The 17,397-nt window shown below is 43.9% G+C and overlaps 1 protein-coding gene across 4 annotated transcripts in view; it reads left to right on the plus strand.

Annotated features, from left to right (window-relative positions):
* ALOX5 (arachidonate 5-lipoxygenase) overlaps positions 1 to 17,397 on the plus strand; it is a 56,916-nt gene that overhangs the window by 30,865 nt on the left and 8,654 nt on the right. For all 4 annotated transcript variants that reach the window (XM_075527912.1, XM_075527915.1, XM_075527913.1 and 1 more), the window contains exons 5-7: positions 4,510 to 4,616; positions 5,434 to 5,606; positions 11,974 to 12,120. In XM_075527912.1, coding sequence (XP_075384027.1) covers positions 4,510 to 4,616; positions 5,434 to 5,606; positions 11,974 to 12,120 — 427 coding nt within the window. The remainder of the gene's footprint in view (positions 1 to 4,509; positions 4,617 to 5,433; positions 5,607 to 11,973; positions 12,121 to 17,397) is intronic.

The raw sequence follows: 17,397 nt of genomic DNA on the forward strand, positions 1-17,397 counted from the left end.
TTGTTGCTTGATCTCCCCTGTGATACACTTTAGCCTTGATCTGCTCTTCAATATTTTCCATGGGTTTTTCTTCCTTTTTTTCATATTGGGGTTTATCTTGGACATATTTTGCCATTGTGGGTAGCCTTCTTGAATCTTTGTTATGTGTTTTTCTGTTTTTCGGTGTATGAGACCTATAGAGACAAAAATTAAAATAAGGGTTCTTGGGGGGAAGTGGGACTAAAATGATGCTGATATCAAGGAGTTAAACTGATTGTGGTAGCAATTGTACAATACTGATGTGATTGAACTATGGAATGGCATGATGTCTGGATTAACTCCTAATAAAATGGTTTGGGATATATATATTCAGCCTTTAGATCTGATCTGTATTTAGAATTCTCCACCTCCATTCATATGATGCCCACCAGGTGACCCCCTCTATGCCCATTTGAGCGTGAATGCTGTCCAGGCAGGTTTCTGCAGTTGTAATAGCTTAGGTGCTGCTGCTGATCCTCATTTACTTGTCACAGCTACTCCATAGGATTGATACAGCGACTCTGCACATTTTACAACGTGAGGAGACTGAGGAATAAGATCAACTACCTTGCCCAGGATCCTTTCTAGAAAATGGCAGAGATGCTATGCAACTTCACTTAATTGTTACAGAATTTTAAAAAGAGCTTGCTAAATCATGAGATCTATCTAGGCCCCCTAGTCCCACACCAGGACTGGCAGAGGGGCATGGAAACCTGCAATTGGTACCTTAGGGGATTCTCATAACCATTTGTCAGGATTTACACTTACTAGAACTGTATGGGTGAGGTGACTTCAGCATGTCCAGGATGAATACTGGGTTAAGAAACACTGGCCTGCTCATTTTCCTGTGGCAACATTTGCATAACTGAGTAGCGGCCTCCCTGGAGAAGGACACCTTATTTGGGTCAAGGTTTTCGAAGGAAAGCAACAGGAGCCTGTGGTTTGGCAAGTTTCCAGTATACACCCCCAGCCCTGAACCAAAGCCTTGCCCTCCTTGGATATGGCGAAAGAACGCTACATACTACTACTGTTACTGTTACTACTACCACCACCACTACCTTTCTACCATTCTCTGCAGGAAATCCCCTTGGGTATGTAATAAAAATGGACTTTCATTTGTTACTTCTATTTTAAACTATTCTAATAATAAATCATTTCATTTATGCTTCCTATGGTGAGTCATCAATTTTATTTCTAACAGAAATCTAGGAGAAGGAACTATTATGAACAACTTCCAGATGAGGAAAATTCTAACTCAGGTGGATTAAAGTCAAGGAATATGTAGGAGTTAACAAGCGTGGGCTTTGAATCCAGGTCTGTTTGTCTCCAAAACTGGGCAGTTTTTCTCCCCTGTTACAATCCAGATCAAACTGGGGAGAAAAATTAAAAGCAAACATTTGGATTCATAATGGAACAATGCCCAACAAATAGCTACCTAGAAACATCATGGGGATTGTTTCACTCTCGGCCCAGGAATTAACTGTTTTGAGTAAAAGGCACGTCGTTTTTCTTGTTTTTTTAAGACAGAGCATAGAGCAGGATGGGAAAAGCAGAACAGAGGCTGTTTTGAGAGGACAGTCTGCAGAGAGAATAAGGACGGAGAAGCTGTGAGCTCAGAAGAACATGGTGCTACAATAGCGAGATATAACACTTTTGCTTAGTAATGGTGGGTGGCTAGAGAAGAGAATGGAGAGAGGGAGGAGGAATGATTGGATGGATGGATGGATGGATGGATGGATGGATGGATGGATGGATGGATGGATGAAGGGAAGAATGAAAGGATAGGAGGGAAGGAAGAAGAATGAACCTGGCAGGAGGGCTGTGCTTTTTCTGAAGAGTGAGACACCAGCTTCTCCTCGTGAACTGCTAGGAGAACCCCACTGCTAGGAGAACCCCACTGCTAGGAGAACCCCACTGCTAGGAGAAACCCACTGCTAGGAGAAACCCACTGCTAGGAGAAACCCCACTGCTAGAACTCCACTGCTAGGAGAAACCCACTGCTAGGAGAAACCCCACTGCTAGGAGAAACCCCACTGCTAGGAGAAACCCCACTGCTAGGAGAAACCCCACTGCTAGGAGAAACCCACTGCTAGGAGAAACCCCACTGTTAGGAGAAACCCACTGCTAGGAGAAACCCACTGCTAGGAGAAACCCACTGCTAGGAGAAACCCCACTGCTAGGAGAAACCCACTGCTAGGAGAAACCCCACTGCTAGGAGAAACCCCACTGCTAGGAGAAACCCCACTGCTAGGAGAAACCCACTGCTAGGAGAAACCCACTGCTAGGAGAAACCCCACTGCTAGGAGAAACCCCACTGCTAGGAGAAACCCCACTGCTAGGAGAACCCCACACTGAAAAGCGTTTCAACAAGGACAGCATTTATCGTAATCCCTCTTGGGAACAGTGTCAAGAAACAAGATATACACCTCTCCACCCTCACATTCATCCTCACTCTTAATAGCCTCAAGTTGACACGACTTGGTAACAACCACAGAGGCTCTGCAGTTTACATAGCTACAGGAAGGGAAGATCAGTTGCCAGATGCTTCCAAGAAATCAGGGGAGCTAAGGGTTAAAAGATCGGGTCCGTTGGAAGTAGCTTGTTGAGGCAGTGCCACTCTTCCGTGCCCGAACCAGTCTTGCCTGTGAATATATGAAAGACATAGCTTAAGTGGCCAATGGGGCCCTACCCTGTTAGGGTCTGGCCCCAAACGGCTTTGTTTCTTGCCACTTTTGGGTAACTCTGGTGACTTGTTTCCTCTGAGCCATCTGCTCAGCCTGGAACAGGGCCAGCCTTTCTCTGTAAGCCTTGCTCCCACCCCCTTCAGATAGCCACCCTGTGACAAAGAAAATGAAGAAGCTGCTAGAAGGGAAGTAGAGGGTCCTAGAATTTCCACCTCCCCAGTCCATGGTCCACAGCTGTGACCAGCTCGGGACTCGTAGTTAGGCTGCGGTGACCTGGTGCAAGGCAGGGCTGTTCAGGCCACAGGTTCCTCTTTTGTGCTCTAGCACATCTTTGAAGTCCTGAATAAACTGCTTATATGCAGAAACATTTTCCCCTAGATGACATACAAATATTTCCTCCTAACTTCCCTTCTTCCTCGATCTCTGACTTCCTCTGAATGCTATCATATTCCACCCTATTTTCAGTTTTAATTTTATGTTTTGAGAGACTTGGGGAAATTGACCCTGGGGGCTGACACATTCCCTGTTCCCCACAAGGTCACTAAGGCAGGAGCCCTAGGAAAATATCTCTTTCAGGGACATCCTTCTGAAGCTGAGTCATTTTGAAAGCACCCAGTAACTTCTGGGGACTGGAAAGGATTCTTTTCTCTTAGAAACAAATTCTGTTCCACTTCTCTACAATGAGGATAGAAGTCACAGGATGGTCAAGAACCTTAGCTAATGAGCGAGGTGGGGAGGCCATAGGATGTTGGGCAAAAGAGAGGCAACGAAGACTTGGAAAAGATGGCTGGATGCCTGCAGACCCAGACCTGCTGCTGTGCAGTGATAATACGATAGGCACGCGGATAGGCACAGCACACAGGTATGCAAAACAGCTCTCTTTTCATCCCTGTGAGGGGCTGGGATTGAGGAAACAGGCAGCTGGATCACGGCGCAATGCCAGCACTATTGTGTAGCTCCGAGTGCTGGACCCAATGGGCACAATCGCTAGGTCATCGCGATGTTCTGCCTGAGGATGCCTCCCTGAGGATGACAGGCCCCAGGAGAGACAGGGTTTCCTGAATGTCTGTGGATTCCTGGCCTTGGGTTGCTCAGGGTGCTTCCGAGTGACCAAGCTGGGACATCACATACTTGACTAAGGCCCACACAAGCCCCAGACTCTGCCCTGTCAGTCAAATTTATTCTGGAGTTAACACTCAAACCTCAGTTCTTTGAATTCTGCAGGGCTGGGTGGTCAGACTCTCATACCTTTCCTATGATATGTGGTACTGATAGCATTTTGAATATAGTGATTTCCTGCTTTCTGTTTTGGTTTCGCCATTCTGTGCTATTCTGTGTGGAAATTTATATCCTTATCACCAAACCCACCCAGGATCAGGCAGAAATAAGTGAAGGATAAACTGAATTGAACTGCCCCTACTTCACCCAAATTCCAGGAGACTGGGGAGCATAGCTGCATAGGAGGTACTGAGCTCTCTTCCTGAAAGCTCACACAGGAGCTAACCTACTAGGTGGAAGAATGCATGAATGAATTAATGCAAGTGTGCATGAGTGGTATCCGGTGCTGTATGGACTGTTCTGCGGGCAGAGCCTGGTTCTCTTTTACAGGTGAGGTGCAGGAGGAGGAATAGCAGATGGAGGGCGGTTTCCATTGTGATTCCACAAGACCTGCGTGGAACTTTCCAGTCTCTCGGCTGCCAATGTCCCAGGGTGTCTGCAGGCCCTGAGAGACCTGGAAGTGAACAGACTTTGCAGAGGAGGTATGGCCTGACCACAGGCACAGGAATGACATATCTCCCATCTGCAGGATGGAGAATCTGTTCATCAACCGCTTCATGCACATGTTTCAATCCTCCTGGAGTGACTTTGCTGACTTTGAGAAAATCTTCGTCAAGATCAGCAACACTATTTCAGGTGAGGACACATTTGGAGGGCTTCTCAGGGTGCGAGGGGAAGGTTTACAATTCTTCTTTCTGAGCTTGGCTGCAGCCCGCCTAGTGCAGAGTTAGCCATGCAGGCCAGCTGCAGGCTTCTGTCCATTCCAGGCAGGGCTGGACATCCCATGACAATATGTGTTACCGTGGCCACCGTCCTCCCCTGTAGCCCATCCTTCTGTGACATTCAGGTTTGAGCACACAGAACCTCATCAAAAGTGTCAGAAAGAGCAACTTTTTTTTCTTCACAAGAATAAATCATTTATGATGCTTCTAAGCAGGGTAGAGGCAGAACAAGTCTTGTGTTTTAAATGTTCTCATCACAGGAACATTGGTTTCCTCTGGGCAAATATTTATTTAGCGGACTAGCACGATAATTACACTGATGGCATTAAGAAGGACAGAACTTAACCAGAAAGGTAAGGAAATAGAAGTTATGGAGCAATGATTATATGTTGAAAAACTATGTATTGATCGATGCGGAGAACTTCCTGTGCAAGCTCCTCCCCGTGATTCTTCTCCCCGCCCCTCCTCTCCCTTCCCTGTCGGTCGAGTCCTTCACACTGAGTTAGAAGGTCTGAGTTCTGGAAAGAGGGTTTCCAGGCGCCTTCTCAGTAACCAGGACCGATGATGTGTGGTGATGAGCAGGGCAAGCTGTTCAATAGGAGCCTCGAGCTGTCCGGAAGCACTCAAGACAGCTATGGACCCTGGCGTTGTTGCTGGGCCAAGATGTCACAGTAGGGCGGTGGGATCTCTGGTCTAGGCTGCCTATGCTCATAGCTCTCTCCACTCTCTAGAACGGGTCATGAATCACTGGCAAGAAGACCTCATGTTCGGCTACCAGTTCCTGAATGGGTGTAACCCTGTGCTGATTCAGCAGTGCATGAAGTTGCCGGAGAAGCTTCCAGTTACCACCGAGATGGTGGAATGCAGCCTGGAGCGCCAGCTCACCCTACAGCAGGAGGTAGAGGTAAGCCCTGTTGGCTGGGGAAAGCAGCCACTGCCAGAGGCCCAAGGTCAGATGGCCTCATTTGCACCTTCGAAAGACAGAAAGCACTTTCTACTGGCCCTGGCCTCATTTCCCAGCTCATCTGACTGATGGTGAGATTGGCTACTCTCCATGACGTCGTCCTTTCTTGTTCCTTCCCTGAAGTCTGTACCCACGGAGTTTCCTGGGTTGTGTCCTTAAGGATCTTGGGGTAGGAATCAGGGGACATTCTTTATAGTGCTTAGATCTGGAACATTGTGCTGCTATTATTGGAAGCTGTGGAGTTGATTCCGACTCAGAGTGGCCTCATGTGTGCAAAGTACATGTGTTCCATAGGGTGTTCAAGGTTGTGATCTTTCTGAAACAGGTCTCCAGGCTTGTCTCCTGGGGCTAACTAAATTTGAATAGCTAAACCCTTTGGTTAGTAGTGGAGTGTTTAACAGTTTACACCACCCAGAACACAATCTCTAAAAAACACTCACTGTCATCGAATCAATTCTGACTCATAGAGACTCTAAGCATTGGGCTTAGTAGAACCGCCCCAATGGGCATCTGAGACAGTAACTCATCTTTCTCGTGCAGAGCAGCAAGTGGTTTTGAACTGCTGACCTTGAGGCTAGCAGTCCAACAGGTAACCACTATGTCACCAAGGCTCCTCAATAGGAGCAGTTAATTAAAAGAGCTGCTGCTCAGTGTTGCCTTTCTATGCAGCACATATTGTATCAAATTGGAGAAAAAGTCACGCTCTACAAAGCAAGGGAGTGGGTGGGGGTAATTGGTAAGATGTTTTACTTCGTGAATAGAACAGTCGATGACATCTGCTACTGGCCTTACCCTCTCCCAGGCTTGTGCTTCAAGCCCTTGCCTGCAACAATCGAGTTCCAGTACTACCTAATCTTAAGACAGAAATTGATTAAACTGCTCTTGCCTGGATCTGGTGTGACATGGCCCCATCAATCTGTCCCTTCCCACCAAAACCTGAGCAACTGGGCTTCCTGGCAACAGGCCCACCCCTACCTGTTCCCTGGTGGCTAATGGGGAGGCTAGTGTGCTTCCATTTGATGGGTCTTGCTTTCTCAGTCCGGCCTTGAGGCCCAGCCAAAATGGGGTTGGACATTGCCATGTGTAGACAAAGCTCTCAGCCTCCCTGTCCACCTGACTGTGTGGCCACCTTCCCTTGGGCACATCTCCCAGTCCTGCCTGATAGAAGGTCCCTGCCTCCATTCCAGCAGTGCTTGCTCTCTCCTATTAGGCCCACTCAAGTTTCAGCCCATTACCAGGTCACATGACAACTCACACCACACACATAGAGTAGTAGGTCTCTATATATTCCATTGCTGGCATAGAGCAACATCAATTCAATGGCTATAGGCTTCATATTTCATATCAGAGAATCATGGAACCTTAAAAACCAAAGAATCTAGAATTGGAAAGAACTGAACATCCATCTTTGTGCATCCTTCCTCACGCATGGGCGGGGAGACAGGCAGGCTGCCTGGGGCATTCACTGTACCTCACTGGGCTGAGGGGGGTCTAGGCACTTTAGTCACAATGGTTTTCAATGCTTTGAGCTCATGTGTCCCCTCATGGTCTCTATATTCAGTTGTGGTTTCAGTAGTGAAGCAAAATCTAAGAGCCTCTGCTGATAGACTCTTAGATACACACCACTTCTTTTTTTTTTTTAATGTTTTATTAGGGGCTCATACAACTCTTTTCACAATCCATACATACATCAGTTGTGTAAAGCACATCTGTACATTCATTTCCCTCATCATTTTCAAAACATTTACTCTCCACTTAAGCCCTTGGCATCAGGTCCTCTTTTTTTCCCCCTCCATCCCCGCTCCCCGCTCCCTCATGAGCCCTTGATAATTTATAAATTATTATTTTGTCATATTTTGCCCTGTCTGATGTCTCCCTTCACTCCTTTTCTGTTGTCTGTCCCCCAGGGAGGAGGTCACATGTAGATCCTTCTAATCGGTTCCCTCTTTCCAACCCACTCTCCCTCTACCCTCCCAGTATCACCCCTCACACCCCTGGTCCTGAAGGGATCATCTGGCCTGGATTCCCTGTGTTTCCAGTTTCTATCTGCATCAGTGTATATCCTCTGGTCTAGCCAGATTTGTAAGGTAGAATTGGGATCATGATAGTGGGGGAGGACGAAGCATTTAGGAACTAGAGGAAAGGTGTATGTTTCATCGTTGCTACATCGCACCGACTGGCTCCTCGCCTCCCAAAGACCGTTCTGCCAGGGGATCTCCAGTGACCTATAAATGGGCTTTTGGTCTCCATTCCACACTCCTCCCCTCATTCACTATGATATGATTTTTGTTCTGATGCCTGATACCTGATCCCTTCGACACCTCATGATCGCACAGGGGGGACACATCACTTCTTACACATCCATCACTCCTTTCTTGCATGCACACACACAAAAATTCTCACAAGCACATTATCTCATTTCTTTTACACACATTCATCACCCTTTTTCTAAAATACTCGCCCCATCTCTTATATACAAATAATAGTAAAATTCTTCATAATCTCTAGAGTAACTTCTGCACACTTTCTTTAGCAGTGTCTTAGTTACTTGTGGTAAGATAAAACTGCAAGATTTCTGGTTTAAAATTATTTATCTGCAATTATTTCTTAGAATATGAATATAGAAGTTTTACTTCTGTTACTGGTTTTTACTTTTTCTTACAATTCTTCAAGATTGTTTTAGGTCTTTGACTTTATATCAGGAGTATAATTGCAAGTGACAGTAATCAGCTGAAACTGATCAGGGCTCAGATGATGCCACTGGCATTATTTTTTTTCTGTTTCTCAATTCTCTTTCCTCCATTGACTCTTTTCATAAGCAGGTCCTGTTTCTGTGAGACAAAAATAATGACCAACAGCATAGGCTTATCTTCTACCAACTCAGAAAATACCACTTATTTCCAAAAGAGAAATTAATTTTCCCTACAGTTCCAGTAATTGCCTTAGCACTAGATTTCATAGGCCCAGCTAGAGTTATAAAAAAATCCCTTAAACTAAGCCCTACAGGCAGAAGGAGGAATATGCTGACCTGAACGATTGCTATTTTCCAAAGAAGAGATCAGGTATGCCAGACGGGGGGAAACTGGTCTCCTGCAGAAACTTAGAGTGGCCGACTGGGACACAGGGTCCACCCCCATTTTCAAGACGCATGAAACCAAAGCACAGGGAGAAACAGCCCTGGGAGAAGAGCAAACCCCAGGTCTGCTGGTCCAAGGCCTCTCTTGCCCATCATGGCAGTCAATTGTGCCAGCTGTTTCTGCTGCATAAGAATTGGTGATGATTATGTTGTCTTTGAAATCCCAGTTCCAGCTGGTTAAAGAGTCTGAAGCCAGTCTGCTGATCCATGGACTGGTGGGTCTCCACCTCTGGGCTCTTCTAAAATCAACTCTCCCTTCGTGTTTTTTCCTTACCCTGGCCTCAACTGAGCGGACTACTAGGATTTCACCACTGGTTACCAGGCACACTAGGAGGAGCGTTCCTGTCTTTGACGCACCATCACTTTTTTCAGAGACAAGTCTTTGACAACCCTGTTGGGGATAATGAGAAATATGCATAGTTGCCCATGAATGCTTTCTGCAAGAAACATCATAAAATGGATATATTTCACTTGAACATCTCTTGACCTCTCTTTCCAAACTTAAGTTGTTGGCACCCCTGAGTCGGCTCCTAACTGGAGGCAACCCCATACACAAGGGAATGATATATTCCCAGTCCCGTGTTATTCCCATGATATCCCCATGATCAGTTGCAGATTGGGCTATTGTGGCCCATAGAGTTTCACTGACTAATTTTAAGCATATATTGCCAAGTTTTCTTTTTCTAGTCTAAGTCTGGAGAGTACCCTAAAATAGCAATAAACAAACCTCCATCGACAGGCAGTTAGCACTGTGCATGGAATGTATTGTTGGGGAGTTAAACCCACATCTCACATGGAATATAAGAATGTTACCAATGAGCCACCAATGTCTTCATCCTAACTTTACCTCTGCAATTTCTCCTGACTTTGCTGGTCCTGACATGACCCCCAGCGGGGGCTCAGCATTTTCTTCATAACTTGCTGGAAACAAAATAACTTTAGAAGAAGGGTTCCTCCCATGCCATTTACCTAGACTATTCAAGTTCTGACCCGAGCAATGACCCAACTTGACTAAAGGAAACTGGCAAATTTGGCTCCCTCTAGAGGACTCAAGATATAGTTACCCAAGTTATGGTTATATTAACTTTTTTAAAAAAATGAAATATAATTATGTTGTTATTAGGTGCTATCAAGTCAATTCCAACTCATGTCAACCCTATGTACAACAGAACAAAACACCGCTGGGTCATGTGCTTCTTCCCAAAATGGTAGAATGTTGACAAGTTCTTTTTGGTACAGTGACTCTGTATTTTTCCCATGTTCTTTTGATGTTTCCTGCATCATTCAATAGACTGAGATGCTTTCAAGATTGAAACTCAAGGCGTGAATCATTTTCCTTGAAGGCTTACAGTTTAAGATATGCTGAGCATGGTTTTCTAATTCTAGGACTTTCCCATTCTATCAATGCTATCCATAGTTTGTTAGGGTCCACACACCTTTGTTATGAAAGTCTTAGCATAGTCAATAAAGCACAAATAAACATCTTTCTGATACTCTCTACTTTCCACAAATTACAACTATTGAAAAGATATAAACCATGAGAGTAGTGTATTCATATGCTAGGGCTGCTGTAACAAATACCATGAACTGGGTGGCTTACAGCATCAGAAATTTATTATCTCATCGTACTAGAGACTTGGAGTCTAAAATCAGAGTTTTGACCAGCCTCACCCTCCTTCAATGGATACAAGGGAAGATCCATACTCACTTCTTCCAGTCTTTGAAAGCCCCGGGTGTTTCTTACCTTGCAGCTATGACATCATTCTAAGCAGTCTCGGCCTTTACATGTCTATCTTCCCTTTGTGACTATGTCTCTGAGTCTGGTCTCTTATAAGGATGCCAGTCCTACTGAAGTTGGACCCACCTTACTCAAAGGTTGGCTGCTCTAACCCACCATCGGCTCTGCAGGATAAACATATGACAGTCAGCTTCAGTAAAGTTTTACAGCATTGGAGACCACCTTGGCTATAGGATCACTCTAATTTAGAATTCACTTGATAGAAGTGGGTTTGGTCTTTTTTGCTTGTTTGTTACTGTATGGCCACATATTCATTTAACTAATTACATCTGAAAATGGCCCTAAAACATCTCTTTGAGACATAAACAAGTCCACAATAGTCAGCAAATGTGACACATTGTCACAAAATAACTCACTTAAGCAAATAATGGCAGATCAGGACATCGAGGCTCCATGGTCCCCATTATCACCGTCCAGGTTCTTCCTTCCAACCTTGACTCTTTCCTTGCCTTCTGAACCTTGAGACTAGTTTGCATAGTTTTGAACTTTATGTAAATAGGGTCCTGCAACACTACACTTGTATTTGATTTTTGTTCATCTCTTTTCTTATCTGCTCTCCTCTTATCACACTCCCACACTTGGGTAAGCCTTCAATACTTCTCATGAGTGTCAAGTAGGTGTCAAGTGCAATACAAAAGGAATTAGCACGACTATCTAGCCCTGGTGTCGCAGTGGTTAAACGCTCAGTTACTAATTGAAAAGGTGCTGGTTTGCACCCATTAGGTGCTCTTCAGAAGAAAGATGTAACAGTCTGCTTCCATATGACTATGGGTCAGAATCAATTCATTGTCAATGGGTTTGGTTTTTATTGTATCAACATATAGGACATCCCAACCCATGAAAACTCTTCTGTGACTCTGCTAACTTTGGTCTTTGAGTAAGGACAAAGCACGTAAGCTTTGAATTCTTCTTAACTTCATAGGACCTCCAAAATCTGTTCTGCCTTCTCTGAGGCCTGATTCTTAGGTTTATCTCTGGATGAAACAGAAGTAGACACACACCTTCTCTTCACATATTGACACGATTATGTTCCAAAGGTGAGGTCATTATGCAACAATATACATTGTATGAAAATGAAGGATAATCATATCCAAAATGGAATATGATCACATCATTGCATGGCTACCAAATCTTATCATTACATAACTGCCAAATTACATCATCACAAAACTGCCAAACCACTAAGAATCATGTCCCAGCCAAGTTGACACATAATCAAAGCCATCTCATCTCGTACATCAGTGTTCATTACTGCTAGATGTATGCTGTTAATGAAAAAAATAGTCATATAGTACATTTTTCATTATTGTCAAAAATGTGAAATGTTGGATGATGAAATAATCAGTCAGGAAAGGATTTCTTTCCTCCCATAGCAAGGAAACATTTTCATCGTGGACTTTGAGTTGCTGGATGGCATTGATGCTAATAAAACAGACCCATGCACGCTACAGTTCCTGGCAGCACCCATCTGCTTGCTGTACAAGAATCTGGACAACAAGATGGTACCCATCGCAATACAGGTAGATCTTTCCTGGCTTCTCTGTGGGCTCCATCCATGTTTCTAGTGGAATGGGGATCTGTCCATACCTCAACCTCATATCTCCTATAGAAGGTTGCTAAAAGTTGTGCAAAAAAGCAAGGAATCATGTTTGATCTTTTTGTACTTCATGGGGTTAAGGCTGTCTCTATGAGCTCTCAACTCCCCAAAATGCAACAGAGAAACTCCTGGCTGAGGAAGCTGCCCTATGGGAGACCAACCCTGGGATAAGACACTGCTGCTTGCTTGATTCTCTTCCAACCTCCTGTAGGGGGCCTTCGGGCATGGAGAGGGACGACCCACCAGACCCTGTTTCTTGCTACCTAACAGATTGGCTAATTTGAATAGAAATTCTTTGGAAACTATAAATACTCATGTAAAAGAAAAGCTGGAGGGTAATATATGAATGTGGCATCGAGCTGAGTTGTAGCCATTCTTTAGGAAGCAGATGACTTCTGTGCTTTTTAAGTTTTTTTTTGTCCCAAATTCATTCTGCAGAGAGAGTATAACTTAGTGCCAAAAGCTGATCCTGGCAGGACCTAAAAGAAAGCAGAAAGCTAATCTAACAAATAATGATTTTTGGAAAAGAATCTAAAATGATATCAGCAAAAGTGACTAATATGTTATATGACTAATATGTTATAAGCAAGTAATCCTGAACTACTGAGACTGTTCAATAGCCAAAAAACTACCAGCACAAATAATGTACTAATAAGGAAAGATTTTGATTGTATCCGCTGACACTAAAAGGAAATATAATCATCTTAGTTTTTATTGTGTCATCATCTTGGTACCGATCCACAGAGACCCTATGCACAGAATCATGAAACGCTGCACGGTCTTGTTCCTATGCGTGAGCCCATCGTGGCAGCCACAGTGTCAATCACCTCCTTGAGGGCTTTCCTCCTTTCCTCTGCCCCTCGACTTTACCAAGCATGATGTCTTTCTCCAGAGACTTGCTCTTCTGACAACATGTCCAAAATATGTAAGATGAAGTTTTGCTATCCTTGCCTGTAAAGGAGCACTATAGCTTCCTTCCAAGACAGATCAGTTTGTCTTTTTAGCAGTCCATACTACTTTCTATGTTCTTCAATATTGAATATTGATTCAAATGCATTGATTCTACGGTCTTCCTTATTCAATATCCAACTTTCACATTGGAAAATACCATTAGTTGGGTCAGGCACACCTTAGTCCTCAAAGTAATGTTAGGTTTCTGGAGTGGGTTGTACCTCAGTTCTTTGCTTCGCATGCTTGAAACATTCATGCCGAAGCACATTTTGTGATCCAAGTGGGTTTTTATGAAGGACAAGTTTCAGGTTTTACTGTTTCAAAAGGGTACACGCTATTTCTGGAAAGCGCGCCAAGCCACGTGGAAGCTGCGCTGGGATTCACAACTGGACATGAACAACAATGTGGAAAAGAGCACCCACACATGCAGAACTGGGGAGGGGGGATCCTGGGAGGCAAGAACCCCAAGAACTCTAGAGGCTAAGAGCATGTGGGCCCAGAAACTAAGCGCATGGGGGCCAAGAGGAGCAGGTGCATGTGTGCCCACACGGGGAAGGGAGACCCTCCCCCTCCACCTGCTGTTGACCAGGAGCAGGGTAAAAGAGAACAAGGGGCAAAAGGGTGAGAAGTCAAGAGGGCAAGAAAGGGAGAGTCAGAGCATGCTCTCTGTCTTTATTCTACCCACCCCTCGCTGGGAGAGGTGTGCTTGACCCCACTGGCTGAGTGATGTTATGAGCCTGGGCCTAGTTTAGGTGCCCAGGTGTACTTCCCACCTGGCTGGGGGTGGGAGGGTGGGGGGGTTTGAATATGAGCATGCTCAGTTTGGGGATCTTCATAGGTTTTCAATGGCTGCCTGATGTCTTTCAAAACTCTTCTATGGGGGCCTTTGTAGGCGTGGGAGGGACAACCCCCTCCCCCGTCCCTAAATCTAGCTACCTAACAGTAACAGGCTAGCTTTTCAGTGTGCTGAAGGGGCCTGGTGCAGCTGATTTCCTCAATGCAACACATCCTTTGATCTCTCGACTGCTGCTTCCATGAGCACTGATTGTGGATCCAAGCAAGACGAAATCCTTGACAACTTCAACCTTTTCTCTTTATATCATGATGTTACCTGTTGATTTGGGTCTTCATGCCACTGAGTTGTAATCCACACTGAAGGCTGCAATCCTTGATCTTCATCAGCAAGTGTCTCAAGTCCTCCTCCATTTCAGCAAGCAAGTTTGTGTCATCTGCACATCACAGGTTGTTAATAAGCCTTCCTCCACTCCTGATACCACATTCTTCTTCATATAAGCCAGCTTCTCTGATGATTTGATCAGCAAACAGATTGGACAGTATGATGAGGGAATGATTTTAAACTATGCAGATTTCCGTTGTTTTACTCACCTAATTGCTTCTTGATCCATGTGCAAATTCTGCAGGAGCACAATGAAGGGTTCTGGAATTCCGATTCTTCTCAAGGCTGTCCACAGTTTGTTATGATCCACATATTCAAATGCTTTTGCATAGTCAATAAAACACAATAAACATATTCCTTGTATTGTTTTTCTCTTAGCCAAGACCCATCAAACATTAGCAATGATATCCTTCGTCCCACATCCTCTTCTGAATCTGGCCTGAACCTCTGGCAGTTCCCTGTAATGTACTGCTTCAACTGTTGTTGGGTGATCTTCAGCAAAATCTTACTTTCGTGCACTATCAATAATATCATTCTATAGTCTGAGCATTCTGTTAGGTCACCTTTCTTTGGAATGTGTACAAATATGGATCTCTTCTCAGTTGGTCAAGTAGCTGTCTTCCACATTTCCTGGCACAGGTGAGTGCTTCCAGTGCTTCATAAGATTGTTGAAACATTTCAATTGGTCTTCCATCAATTCCTGTAGTCTTGTTTTGGCTAATAGATTCAGTGAAGTATGAACTTTTCCCTTTATCACCATTTGTTCTTGTTCATATGCTAAAATGGTGGAAAGTTGACACGTTCTTTTTGGTCCACGACTCTGTGTATTATTTCCATGTTGTCTTGATGCTTCCTGCATCATTCAGTATTTTTCCCATAGAATCTTTCAAGGTTGCAAATCAAGGCTTGGGTTTTTTTCTTGAGTTCGTTCAGTTTTAGATGTGCTTTAGTGTGTTGTTCCCTTTAGTTTTTCTAATTCTAGGCCTTTGCACATGTCATTATAATATTTGGCTTTGTCTTTTTGAGCTTCTCTTTGAAGATTTCTATCTAGCTCTTCAATTTCACCATTTCTTCCATTTGCTTTAGCTGCTGTACAGCTGGTGCATAAATTCGACAGATAGTTGTTTGGGTTGGATTTCCTTGAAGGTGGATAGATATAATCTTGTCCCAGACAACACTGTACTTCATGGTTGATTTTGCAATGTCTTTTTGACAATGAATGCCAGGTCATTCCTTTTGATTTTGTTATTCTCTGAACAGTAGCTTATATGATGTTTTGATTCATAGCACCATGTTAGACTCCTCTTCAAGAAATCAGCTCCTCAGTCACATGTCGCGTGCCCTTAGACCTGAGGGTCCCATCCTCTGGCCCCATCTCTGACAATGTCCTTCCCTTCTTTAGGCCTCGGTATCTGAGCTGTGTATAAGGGTTCCAGTGCTTCTTTCTGCTTAGTGAGGAGCAGAGTCCTGCGTCGTCTGCTCTTAGTCTGGAAGATCTAGTCAAAACCTGGTCACTTTGGGTGAACCTGCTGGTATTTGAAATATCAGTGGCATAGCTTCCAGCATCCCAGGAACACAGAAACCCCCAGTATGACAAACTGACAGACAGGTGGTGGCAGTAACTTTTAGTCTAATAAATAATAAAGATTAATGTAGTATGTGAAGGAAGCTACTCGCATGATAAAGAAACAGAATTCAAAAGGGAGAAACATAAAGCTATTTCCATTAAAATCATAAATAAGAGATCTTGACATAACTGCTGCTATGGAATGCTGTCTAGGGGGCACTAGCCTGGCATTGGGAATCCTTGTGGCATAGTGATTATGTGTTGAGTTGCAATCCACAAATACAGCAGTTCAAAACCAGGCACTCTGCAAGAGAAATTATCTGCTCCCATAAAGAGTTATAGCCTGGGAAACTCAAATGGGGCAGGTCTACCTTGTCCATTAGGTTCAGTATGAGTCAGCATCGACTCAATGGAAGAGTTAGTTTTGGTTTGAGCATGGTATTGGCAAAGCATATACCGTGGGCTGCCAGAAAAATGAACAACTATGTGATGGAAGTACAGCCAGAATATTCCTCAAAAGAGAAGATGGCACATCTTTGTCTCATGAACTTTGGTCATGTCATCAGGAGTGACAAGTACCTGAAGAAAGCCATCATATTTGATAAAACAGAATGCCGGCAAGAAAAAAGGGGAAGGACTTCTTGGTTATGCTTTGGGCTGCAGCCAAGTACGGTTGACAGTTTGAAACCCTCAGCAGCTCTGCAAGAGAAAGACTGGGCTTTCTACTCTCATAAACAGTGGCAGTCTTGGAAACCCGTGGCAGTGAGTTTCTTTTTCAGTGAGATGGATTGACACAAGGCAGCAACAATGGGCTCAAACATAGGAACAATTGTAAGGATGCCATACACAAGATCAGTATGAGTCAAAATAGACTTGGCAACACCTAATAACAATAATATGTGATAAATTTTTAAAATCTTGTAAAAGAACAGAGAACACGATCAAGGTGTCTAGTACATATACCACTAGAAACATCAACAATTATATCCTATATATATATATTAAATAAAGTTATTTAAAGAATATAAAATGAGATTTCAATAGACACATTTAGTAGTAAATGAGAAAATTTTATACAGCATAGAAATATCAGTTCTACCAAATTTTGTTATACTTAATGCACTTCCGATTTTTCAATCAGGTTGTCTCTCTTTCATTAATGAAGGGATGGTGATGTTCAGTTCTGTGGGGGAATGCCAGGTACTACAGAGAACTCCGGGTTGTCATCCATGGGGGAACTAGCAAGTTCTACCTGCTTAATTTGTAAGAAGCCAAGCTCACACACTCACATGCACATGACAGAAAAGGGTTAAGATAAAGGTTATTTAATCATAGGGATGCTTCAAAAGATTGAAGTGGTCTGCCCTGTAAGGTGAGAAGGAACCTGAGCCAGGGAAACACATCTTATTTTTAAAGGGCACTTTCAAAGGAGATGGGGGCATGACAGTTCCATAGAAGATGCTTTCTTTGTTACTAAATTTGTCCTTGGGTCTCTTACATATTTC

This window comes from Tenrec ecaudatus, chromosome 12, assembly GCF_050624435.1.
Source record: "Tenrec ecaudatus isolate mTenEca1 chromosome 12, mTenEca1.hap1, whole genome shotgun sequence".
NCBI classification, from domain to species: Eukaryota; Metazoa; Chordata; class Mammalia; order Afrosoricida; family Tenrecidae; genus Tenrec; species Tenrec ecaudatus.